Raw genomic sequence first — 11,693 nt, forward strand, 5'->3', positions numbered from 1 at the left:
CACAGCTAAGACTTCTCAGACAAATGTCGTGCAACCAAAGATTTGGATGTCTGATGGGTGTTACTTAACCTAATACCCCAGGTGTTTGGCTCCCCTAAGTTATCCTGAGTTGTTTGACCTGACGTTTAAGTGTTATGGACATCATCTTTTTCAGATTTGTTATCCCAATCTAACGTAGGCATTATTACATACATATTACATATGGACTTAATATCATTATACACTCGATATAAACCAGGCGGAGTAGAATTGCGTTTGTTAGTTAAGAAATAACATAATGTATATAAAAAAAATGCACAATTTTGTTGGACATGAACCTGCATTAATTATGTGTAATAAAGAAAATTAGATAAGATATTTTAGGCAAGTTACAATTATGTATTGTAACTAAATTTCAGCAAAAACAAACTAGGTAACTTTCAAGAAAAGACAATTATTTAAATAACAGATCTTTAGTATAGAAGTATAAACAGATAACTACCTCCCTCCCTTTTTTAATGACCTTTCTAGTCTGCTACAAAATTGTCTTCTACTACTTGGCTGTGTTAATATATACGACACCATTGGTTCATTTTCAATGACCCAATTGACAGACGGCACAAGGACACTGCGATGGGGGAGATATTTAACCCTTTCTCCCTCTAGTGTTTTACTCTAATATTTAAATGATTATAGAGTAGCTGTACTAGTAAACAGCTGTTTAAAACAATACTTACCAGGTATATGTCTCCAAATTTAACATGATCAATTTTAAATCCTCCAAATGTGTCGAGTCTAAAAATTCCTTTCCCACATTCATTTCTAACTTCATGGACCAACACTCTTTCATTCAATGTATGGCCCTACACTACAGGGTACAGGGATAGGAAAATGGAAGTAAATGTAATCTTCACACCATTTTGTCAAGTGTTAAATTAATAGATATAGTATAACCATGGATTTTATAACATGGAAAAAATTGTAGATCGTTGTTTTAAACAGATAATTTGGTATAATATCCAAGTAATAATAAATCCATTGTTAAATTAAAGTTTATTGAGAAAATGAATTCAAGTGCCAATGTCTACTCCCTTCCTGATATTAGGCAGAGTTTGATATCTGCCTTGTAAAACTCATGGAGCAGCAATCGATATATTATTTCTTGGATGTTGCTCCAGATTTTCATGTACTCTATTAAAAGTAATACTTGAAGCTGGCTAAAAAAACTACACCCCCACATGCACCCCATTTACATCTTCTCCTTCTCTCTTGGTGGATGAAAGAAATGACCAATAAGGTACATAATCATATTAGCAAGCTAATGTGTCTATATATCCACACATATGATGTACAGGGTGGCCACAGACTTTTTTTCAAAATAGCATAAAATAGTAGGTATGCAGAAAAAAAGTGAATAGTATGGAATAGTATGTACGAATTCCATAAAATAGTATGAAATAGCATGCATTTAAAACAAAATAGTATAAAACAGCATGCATTTTAAACACAATAATGTGCATTTAAAACAACTTAATGCCTTAAAATGCAGGAGGGGGAGGAAGGGGGGGGGGGGGGTCTTCAGGTGTTGATTCTTGCATAAACTATAGCTCATGCCTCTGACAGCTTTAGTCTCAAAAAAACTGCTCTGATGATCGAATGGTTTAAAAGGGTTAGGTTAATCTTATAGTCTTTTTGAGCCACGGAGGGCTTGGGGGGAGGGGGCCTCAGATTGACTTCTAGACTAAAAGTTGGTTGATACCAATGAAAGCCAAAATATCTGCATGGTAAATTAAGGGATTCCAGGTCATTTTTTAGGGTTTTATAAAGCCCTAGAAGGCTGGAGGCATAGGGGGGGGGGAGGGTGGTCAGGGGGAATGACTTCTAAACTTGAAAGTTATTTTATACACATTGTTTACGTTCAAAATATCTGCACAGTTCAAATGTGATCCAAGAGAAAACTAAGGTTTAGGGTTTCATAAAGTCCCAAAGTGCTAGGTGGATTGGGGCTAAGGTGTTGCTTCTTGCTAAAATTATAACTGATGCCTCTGATAACTTAAATTGAAAAAAAATCTGCTTTTATGATTAAATGGTTTAGGGATAATTAAGGTCAGGTTAATTTTAGGGTTTTATTGAGCCCCGGAGGGCTAGGGGGGGGAGAACTTTTAAACTAAAGATGGTCTGCACTAATAAAATCTTAAGTCCAAAATATCTGCATGGTTTATTAAGTAGTTTTAGAGAAAATTGAGGTTAGATCAAATTTTAGGGTTTTATTGAGTCTCGGAGGGCTTGGGTGAGATGGCTGAGTAGTTGCTTCTTGCTTAAACTATATATCATACCTCTGATAGCTTAAGTCCAAAAAAATCTGCTCTCATGATCAAATGGTTTATTAGATAGTTAAGGTTAGGTTCATTTAAAGGCTTTTTTTTAACCCCTGCGGTGCTAGGAGGAGTGGAAGTGGGGTGACATCTAACTAAATGTTAATTTACCCATAAAAGCTTAAGTCCAAAAAATCTGCAAGGTTCATAATTTTGGTTCCTGAGAACCCCCCCCCCCCCCCCTTGATCTAATAGGCACCGAGTGACTTAAATAATGGGTTTGGGTATGACACTTAAGTGTGAGTAAGAATTTTATATATATCTCATTCCTAGCGGGCACAGGATGCCAGCAAACCTGGCAGGATCATCGAGGTAAAGAGTAAAAATATTTGAGTTTAAGAAAGCATTTTATGTTACCAAAATAGTAAAATATCATATATATGTATATAGGTAACAATTTAAGGTTCCAGGTTTGATCCTGCACGACCACGTTCTAATCCTCAAGGTTTCCAGAAATGTTTAAAAGGATCCTTTGACCGAAATTTTTGACTTGAAATTTTAAACTTAAGCTTTTCCAACATGTTTACATGAGGTATTAAAATTTCATAAATATCCACCGTCGTTTTCCTGATGAGCCCCGTCTGGCAGCTGTTTTGAGATTCCTAACATAAAATTCACACACACAAAAACATTTTCTGAAAAAATTGGTCTTCTAGCTTCAAAATTACAGCCGTTTTAAATTGTTATGTGAAAAAGGACCTAAAAACAGAGGATTTATATTAGTTAAGAGATCATAAATCTCCGTTACCTATAGGATCATTTAATAATAAAAGTACTCCTCAATGCTATTAAAATTTAAAAGGAAATATCTTTACATTGAATATGGAAATACCAATAACTTTCAAAAAAGGTACAACAATCTAAACTGAAGAACTACTTTCTTCTGGAAACATTTCTAAAAACAAATAACAAAGTAGCGAGTTTGCCGTATTTTCACAGTAGCATTTGATAAGTTATTTTAGGTAGGGGCTAGAAATAGGATAAAAGATACTGTTAAAATGCCATAAAACCCGCTACTTCGCTTTATTTTCATGATCTAAAAAAATCAGTTCGTTTTATTACCTAAAAATTGAAGATTTATTTGACATACAAATAAATAGTGGAAAATAGAAGGTATGCAGTTTTTGGAAAATAGTGGAAATAGTATGCAGTTTTGGACAATAGTGGAAATAGCATAATTTTTTGAAATAGTATGCATAGCATGCAAAAATAGTGGAAATAGCGGAAATAGTGGAAATGGCATGTTTTTGGCCAGCCTGGATATACTATATCCATTGGAGTAACGTCCCAGCTTTTCAATAACTAATTTTCATTGCCCATTTAAATCTATAATTCAATGTACAACAATGTATGTATTTTTTCTATAAAACGAACAGCATTGAATTGAACCAACCATTTACAATAAAAAAAATCTATAAGTACTAAAATTCATGTTTAACCGTCGGATCGTTACAAAAGAGTAGCAGCAGAAAAAACTTTCATACATAAACTTTATTTCTTCCAAAAATATTGTTATTATATGAAATGTTATTAATAAATACATTAGGCAATTATAAGAGAACAAATATTTATTTTTACAAAAGAGGTAGGTATAGAGTTGTCATTCTTATCTCATCATACCGCCCCCCATCATGCCCCCACCGCCCATCATCATGCCCCCTGGTGGCGGACCTCCTCCAACCCCTGGACCTCCAGGAGGCATGCTACCACCGCCTGTGGCTCCCAAAGGTCCCCCGATACTGGAGGTTGTCCTCTCTAGATGTGCCAGGGGTCCCTGTAAACTCTGACCGGACCCGCCACCACCGTACATTGGTCCTGCAACAGAAACATAAAAATATATATTTTCACTAATCCCGATTTTGTGGCCACTTTGCCAATAATAGTTAATATTTTAGTTACTAGTTAAAAAGGCGAGAGGTCCTTCTTAGGTTAAGTAATGGATTTTTTCAGTCTGTAATTTTTCAAACGAAATTTTGAGTTTCCTTCCTACCATTTCACTGGTTCCATAATAACCATACTCCCCCCTCCCCCCCAACTGAAAATGGAAAAGTAACACTTCCCTGATGATGTAAATGTTTTTTATGTTTTGACATATATTTAGATTTGATGTAAATCTATACTAAAATCTTATTTGTTGAAGATACCTATAAATTTTGAAAATGGAGGAATTAATTGACTCCTGCACTGGCCGGTAGAATTAATGTCTACCTGGCATACGAGTCATTGGTCCAGCACCCAGGGGATAGCTGCCAGGCTGGAGCGGCCCTCCACCTGCAAAAGAAACAAGGATAACAACATTCATAAAAGCGAAGCTTAACAAATAAGAAAGTCAGACAAATGAACATTAAAAATATAGAGAACCAACATTTAATTTTCGACACTTTGAAAAACTTTGTGTGCTTTTAATAAACTTGTTTTGTTCGTTCAAACATGCAATAACAATTTTAATCTATGTGTTAATTTAAGTATCTTAGATAGGGATGTGCACAAAAGGGGGGGGGGCGTAATGACATAAGCTCTTAAACCGTGAGCAAAATGGTCTAAATATTGAGCTAGACCCGTCAAACTTGGTATATAAGCCTAGTCCTATAGGTATTACATCTAAATGGCAAAAAAATCCAAAAAATTTTATTTTAAGGTTAGGTTAGGTAAGAAAAACCCTGCGGAAATGGGGTTTTTAGGCTTTTTTGGGTCTAATTTGATGTGGAAACTTGCCTTAAATTGTTTTTCTTAGGGTTTTAACTTAAATACACTGTATCTATTCATATAGACATTATTTAAGATGATTCAGCAAGTCGGGGACCGACCCCAGGGGGCTAGGTGGGTGGCCCGCAGGGGTTAAGTTCATTTTTCCTAATATATTTGTTGTGATACATCAAATTATAGGTTTTTTAGGTCAAGGAACTCAAATTCAGAGCTAAAATAAGCATTAGACTAATCTGAAGCTAGCCCCAGCGGGCTAGGTTGGTGGCCCGCAGGGGTTAAGTGCATTTTTTCTAATATATATCTTGTTATATATCAAACTATAGGTTTTTTAGGTCAAGAAACTCAAATTCTGAGCGAAAATTAGCATTAGACTGACCTGAAGCTAACCCCCCCGGGCTAGGTTGGTTTTCTGCAGGGCTTAAGAGCATTTACCTAACCTAACCTATGTCTATTAATGAAGACTTTATTTAAGATGATCCAGCAAGTCGGGGACCGACCCCAGCGGGCTAGGTGGGTGGCCCGCAGGGGTTAAGTGCATTTTCTCCAATATATATATGATGTGATACATCAAATGATATGTTTTTTAGGTCAAAGAACTCAAATTCAGAGCTAAAATAAGCATTAGAATAATCTGAAGCTAACCCCAGCGGGCTAGCTGGGTTGCCCACAGGGCTTAAGTGCATTTTACCTAAGCTAACCTAGAAACTTACATTTATTATTTTTTTTAGGTTTTTTTACTAGAATAAACTGTCCATTCATGAGGACCTTATTTCAGATGATTCAACAAGTCGAAGACCGACCCCAGCGGGCTAGGTGGGTGGCCTGCAGGGGTTAAGTACATTTTCCCCAATATATATGTTGTGATAAATCCAATTTTTTGTTTTTCAGGTCAAAGAACTCAAATTCAGAGCTGAAATAAGCATTAGACTAATCTGAAGCTAACCCCAGCGGGCTAGATAGGTAGCCCACAGGGCTTAAGTGCATTTTACGTAACCTAACCTAGAAACTTACATTTAATTTTTTTTTTTAGGTTTTTTTTTCTTCAAATAAACTGTCCTTTCATGAGGACCTTATTTCAGATGATCCAGCAAGTCGAAGACCGACCCCAGCGGGCTAGGTGGGTGTCCCTCAGGGGTTAAATGCATTTTTATTAAAAATATGTGTTGTCATACATCCAACTATAGGTTTTTAAGGTCAAGAAACTCAAATTTACAGCTAATAAAAGCATCAGACTAATCTGAAGCTAGCCCCAGCGGGCTAGGTGAGTTGCCTGCAAGTCGTAAAAGCATTTTACCTAACCTAACCTAGAACCTTACTTGTTTTTTTATGGTTTTTTTCTGGAATAAACTGTCTATTTATTAGAACATTATTTAAGATTTAAGACCCCAGCAGGCTAGGTGCGTGGCCCGCAGGGGTTGAGTGCATTTTTAGTTGTCATACATAAAAATATAGGTTTTTTAGGTCCAGAAATTCTTAGGGGTAGTTTCACGAAATGCATTTGCACTTAATTTAGTGAACTGCATATTTTTTCCTGGTTAATTGGTTATACTACATTTATATGGCATATGGTCAATTTCAATTTTGATAGTACAATGTTAGCGGTGGAAGAATTTAATATGCTAATAGGATACAATTTTTTAATTTAATGTATACCACATACCACGAAAAAACTAGCATCAGGTTGCTATTGTGTTTTTTTTAGCTCCAAATTGACTTTAAAAACCTATAGTTTGATGTATAACAACACTGTCACATAATTTGGAAAATTTACCCCTGCAGGCCACCCACCTAATCCGCGGGGGTTAGCCTTAGGTCAGTCTAATGCTTAAAATAGCTCTGAGTTTCTTGACATAAAAAACCTATAATTTGATGTATGACAACACATACTTTAGAAAAAATGCACTTCACCCCTGTGGGCCACCCACCTAGCCCGCTGGGGTCGGTCCCCAACTTGCTGGATTATCTAAAATAATGTCCTCATTAATAGACACAGTTTATTCAAGGAAAAAAACAAAAAGAATAAGTAAGGTTTTAGGTTAGGTTAGGTAAAATGCACAGAAGCCCTGTGGAAAATCTACCTAGTCCGCAGGGGTTAGCTTCAGGTAAGTCTTATGCCAATTTTAGCTCTGAATTTGAGTTTCTTGACCTTAAAAACCTTTATTTTGATATATAACAAGATCTATATTGGAAATAATGCATTTAACCCCTGCGGGCCACCAACCTAGCCCGCTGGGGCTAGTTTCAGATTATTCTTATGCTAATTCTAGCTCTGAATTTGAGTTAACTGACCTAAAAAACTTATAATTTGATGTATCGCAACATATATATTGGGAAAAATGCACTTAACCCCTGCGGGCCACCCACCTAGCCCGCTGGGGTTGGTCCCCGACTTGCTGGATCATCTTAAATAAAGTCCTCATTAATAGACACAGTTTATTCAAGAAAAAAACCTGTGAAAATATAAGAAAGTTTCTAGGTTAGGTTAGGTAAATGCTCTTAAGCCCTGCAGAAAACCAACCTAGCCCGGGGGGGGGGGGGGTTAGCTTCAGGTCAGTCTAATACTAATTTTCGCTCAGAATTTGAGTTTCTTGACCTAAAAAACCTATAGTTTGATATATAACAAGATATATATTAGAAAAAATGCACTTAACCCCTGCGGGCCACCAACCTAGCCCGCTGGGGCTAGCTTCAGATTAGTCTAATGCTTATTTTAGCTCTGAATTTGAGTTCCTTGACCTAAAAAACCTATAATTTGATGTATCACATCAAATATATTGGGGAAAATGAACTTAACCCCTGCGGGCCACCCACCTAGCCCCCTGGGGTCGGTTCCCGACTTGCTGAATCATCTTAAATAATGTCCATATGAATAGACACAGTGTATTTAAGTTAAAACCCTAAGAAAAAACAATTTAAGGCAAGTTTCCACATCAAATTAGACCCAAAAAAGCCTAAAAACCCCATTTCCGCAGGGTTTTTCTTACCTAACCTAACCTTAAAATAAAAATTTTTAGATTTTTTTTGCCATTTAGATGTAATACCTATAGGACTAGGCTTATATACCAAGTTTGAAGGGTCTAGCTCAATATTTAGACCATTTTGCTCACGGTTTAAGAGCTTATGTCATTACGCCCCCCCCCCTTATATATGATAGTCTTAACCATTAAGATCCAGGGAGAAAAGAGGACAGCTTAGAGCTCATTCTAAAACACTGCTTGTGTTTTGTATGCCATTCCTATACACAAGGACAAAACCTAACAACTCACCTGTTGGAATGCTTCCAGGCGGGGGTTGTCCAGGCCCTCCTGGTGCTCCAGGCTGTGCCAGGCCTCCAGGTACACTTGCTGGCCGTGTTCCACTGTTCTTGGGCTCCAACTCAAACTATAATAAATTGAAACATTGGTATCAGACTGAATAGAATATGTTTAAAATAAATATTGAAAAAAACTGAATGTATATTTTAAAAGATAAAGGATACCTAATTTTTCGTGTTTTTTTTGTTACAAGTTATATTGGGTACTGGGTAGACCCGTATAGTTAAGGCCCCCCACAGGGGTTAGGCATAGAAAAAGAACTACCCTACCACCCTTCCATTTTAAAAATTATTTCAAACTAAAAGTGGAGGATGATCGTGATGGGGTTCTATGCTTGCTAGGCACTTTTAAGAAGCACCTGTTCCTTTTATTATGAAAATAACCTGTACATCTGCGAGCATAGCTTGCCATTGTTGTAACTTGTCATAATGCTTCCTAAAAATATGTATAAATTAAAACAAAATTTTGGCTGTTATTATACCTAAAGTAAAAAAATAGTTTGAAATAATTCTTCTAGAATGAAAATAAGAATTAAATTGATTCAAGGCAAATATAAAGGTTACATTAATATTAATTTTTTGATTCGTCTACCTACAAAGGCGACTGTATAAGCAGTGAATGACGATCTGACAGATCGACATTACCTCATGATAGAGTAGCTTCGGTACCAAAAAAAAGAAAAAATATTTTACCTAATCAGCTCGTCTTTTTTGACCAACTCAGACCTCAATTCTGATGTATCTTCCTATAACAGATATTCGTTTATGAAAAGAACAAGAACTTTGAAATATGATGTTTCACTATCTAAATGATGGAAAATATCGTGCTTTCCCCCAAAGTACCTAGCCAGCACAGAACCCTCTCTATCATTATGTAAGAAATAGATAAATACCCTTAACCCCGGCGGGAGGCCCCAACCCTGTTGGACAACCACATAAACCTAACCTGACCTTAACTAACCCTAAAGTTAAAACAGATAAACTACCCACTGCCCCAACTAATTATCTAAAAATAAGGGGGTTCTTTGCTAGACTAGGCACTTTGAGGGAACCCACCCTAAATATATAACATGTCAAGTCCTTACCCTTAATACTATTTCTGGTTTATAATTGTAGATTAGAAATCTCTTCTGAATAAAGTAGGTCTCCAATTGCCTAAAATATAGTTTAGGTTAATTCAATCAGGAATACAATCACTGACCTTGCTCTGAATAAACGAAATGTTATTTTCTAGATATTAAACCATCCAACTTTTTTCCCCTTATGATATTATACAACCGGTTGTTTCCAGAGATAATTTCAAATACCAAGGAATAAACGATATATTATTACTTGGATGTTGCACCAGATTTCCATGTACTCCGATAAAGTAATACTCGCAGATGGCAAAAATAACGATACTTCCCATCCCCTCCTACTGGATGAACGAACTGACCGATAAATGAAGTCAATATTAGACAATATATCCACGTATATCATATTTCCATTAAAGGAATAGAAAGAGAAGAGTAATCAGAGATTTAAATTCTAGATGAAATTTGTTTTACCTGGCAAGATCTGTAAAATTTGTTAGTCTCTCGTCAATGGTATTCTGTGTAGTTTCCGCATTTCTGGTGATAGTTTCATCATCTTCAGTTAACACTGAGATGCATTTCTAAAACAAGGATAATCAATTTATGTTTATAAGGAGCGCAGCAATAAGAGTTTTCTGAATAGGTAGTAGGTATTATTCAGGGAAAAGGGAATGTGATTCTGACTAACAATTCTAAAGGAAAATTTCCCCACAACCCCCTTCCCCTTTTCCTCCCCCTTCTTACCCACCCCTCTTCAGTTACATTAAAAACATACTTCCCCCTTACTTTCAAAGGTTTCGTGATGATTTTTTGTACAATTGATAGTTAGAATAGTTAGGCCTGGGTATTACTACTGTAATGATTGCGCCCCTATCATCTAGGGTATCTGTTTTCTAAGGGGTAGGAATGGGCAGAAAATAGCCTAAAACCATTCTAGAACCTATATGAAGCTTTCCTGAAATATGAACTCAATCGGTAGTGTAGTTATCGAAATCTTAAGCTACAGACAAAGAATAATGATGTCCGAAAGCAAATACAAGCTAACATTTTAGCAACATTTCAGTACTTTCCCTACAAATGCCTATCGATCACAGATCTAGTCGATAATACAAAGTAGAACGATGTCTGTCTGTTTGTTTGTAGCGAAGGATCCCGCTAACCGCAGAACCGATCGGGTTCTCCTTTACAGGGTAGCTTCTCATAGGTCCCGGGAAGGTTTATAACTATTCTCTTAAGGGTTGAGACACCCCCAACCCCCTCAAAAATGAAAAATAACCCCCCCCCCCCAATTTTTTTTTCTTTTTAAAACTAAAATCAAAATAGTGATGTGGACTACCAACCCCCCCCCCCAAAAAAAAAAAAAAAAATTCCCTCCCCCAAAGAAAAAATTTTTCTTTTAAATCTAAAATACGAAAAATTGGTTTGATCAAACCTCTTGAGGCAAAGCCCCTAGAGGCTAGGGGCGAAGCTATTTTATTTTCACATTTAAACCTTTAGATGATTTATGCCTTTTCCTTTCCCTTCGATTATAGAGCCCCAAGATGATATGTGCGTAGCTTCTAGTATAACTGTAAATACTGAAATGCATTTCTATAACAAGGGTAATTATGTTTATAAGTAGCACAGCGTTAAAAACTTATTAGGTATAATAAAGTTAACCCAACCTGAAAAGAATCTTCAAATTGTTGAACAAGATTCCCTTTATCTGCCATTTTAATCTGCAATAGTTTGTTAATTATATAATAACAAGAATGATCACACTTTAAAAGCGTGGCTAAGCAATGGATATAGAATACGTGAATATATTAAAAGGGGAAGATTTGTCGTCAATTTAGGTTGCTAATATGGACCTCCTAAATTGATCAGTGTTCATCAAGTAGGAGGGGGGGGGGGGGATTTGGAAAAAAGTGGGGGGTATCGTTATTATAGATAGCTGTGAGTATCACTTTATTGGAGTACATGAAAATCTGGTGCAACACCAAAGTAAAAATATATGAATTGGTACAGAAAATCATAGACAAGAAATAATAAAAATAAAAAAAAGATATCTTTAAAGTAATAGACTTAAGTAGTTTCATTACTAATTCTTTACCTAATGATTATAAGGGGGGAGGCGGATGTGCCACTTTTTGAAACCGAAAAAAAAACGTGCATGAACTCAGCCCATAAAAGAGACCTCCAAATTCGGCACAGCAGTTGCTTTTATGGAAAACAATATGGAACTGTGAAGAAACGGCGGCGGAACCG

General features: G+C 36.3%; 1 protein-coding gene across 2 annotated transcripts; it reads right to left on the reverse strand.

The window, feature by feature from the left end:
• Positions 1-3,830: 3,830 nt before the first annotated feature.
• On the reverse strand, positions 3,831-11,234 carry LOC145324961 (mediator of RNA polymerase II transcription subunit 28-like). Of its 2 annotated transcripts, none has more exons than XM_080167727.1 (8): positions 11,111-11,234; positions 9,921-10,027; positions 9,459-9,528; positions 9,067-9,119; positions 8,764-8,809; positions 8,327-8,441; positions 4,563-4,625; positions 3,831-4,169 (listed from the first exon to the last, which is right to left on the reverse strand). In XM_080167727.1, the coding sequence occupies exons 1-8, from the start codon at positions 11,156-11,158 to the stop codon at positions 3,961-3,963; spliced, it is 711 nt and encodes a 236-aa protein (XP_080023853.1). In that variant the 5' UTR covers positions 11,159-11,234; the 3' UTR covers positions 3,831-3,960. The 2 variants fall into 2 exon arrangements, with proteins under 2 accessions (XP_080023853.1, XP_080023852.1); XM_080167726.1 differs by having other exon boundaries at positions 8,758-8,809.
• Positions 11,235-11,693: the final 459 nt, after the last annotated feature.

The sequence above is a fragment of the Acartia tonsa genome, chromosome 7 (assembly GCF_053477335.1).
Source record: "Acartia tonsa isolate MP-2025a chromosome 7, ASM5347733v1, whole genome shotgun sequence".
In the NCBI taxonomy this organism is placed as follows: Eukaryota; Metazoa; Arthropoda; class Copepoda; order Calanoida; family Acartiidae; genus Acartia; species Acartia tonsa.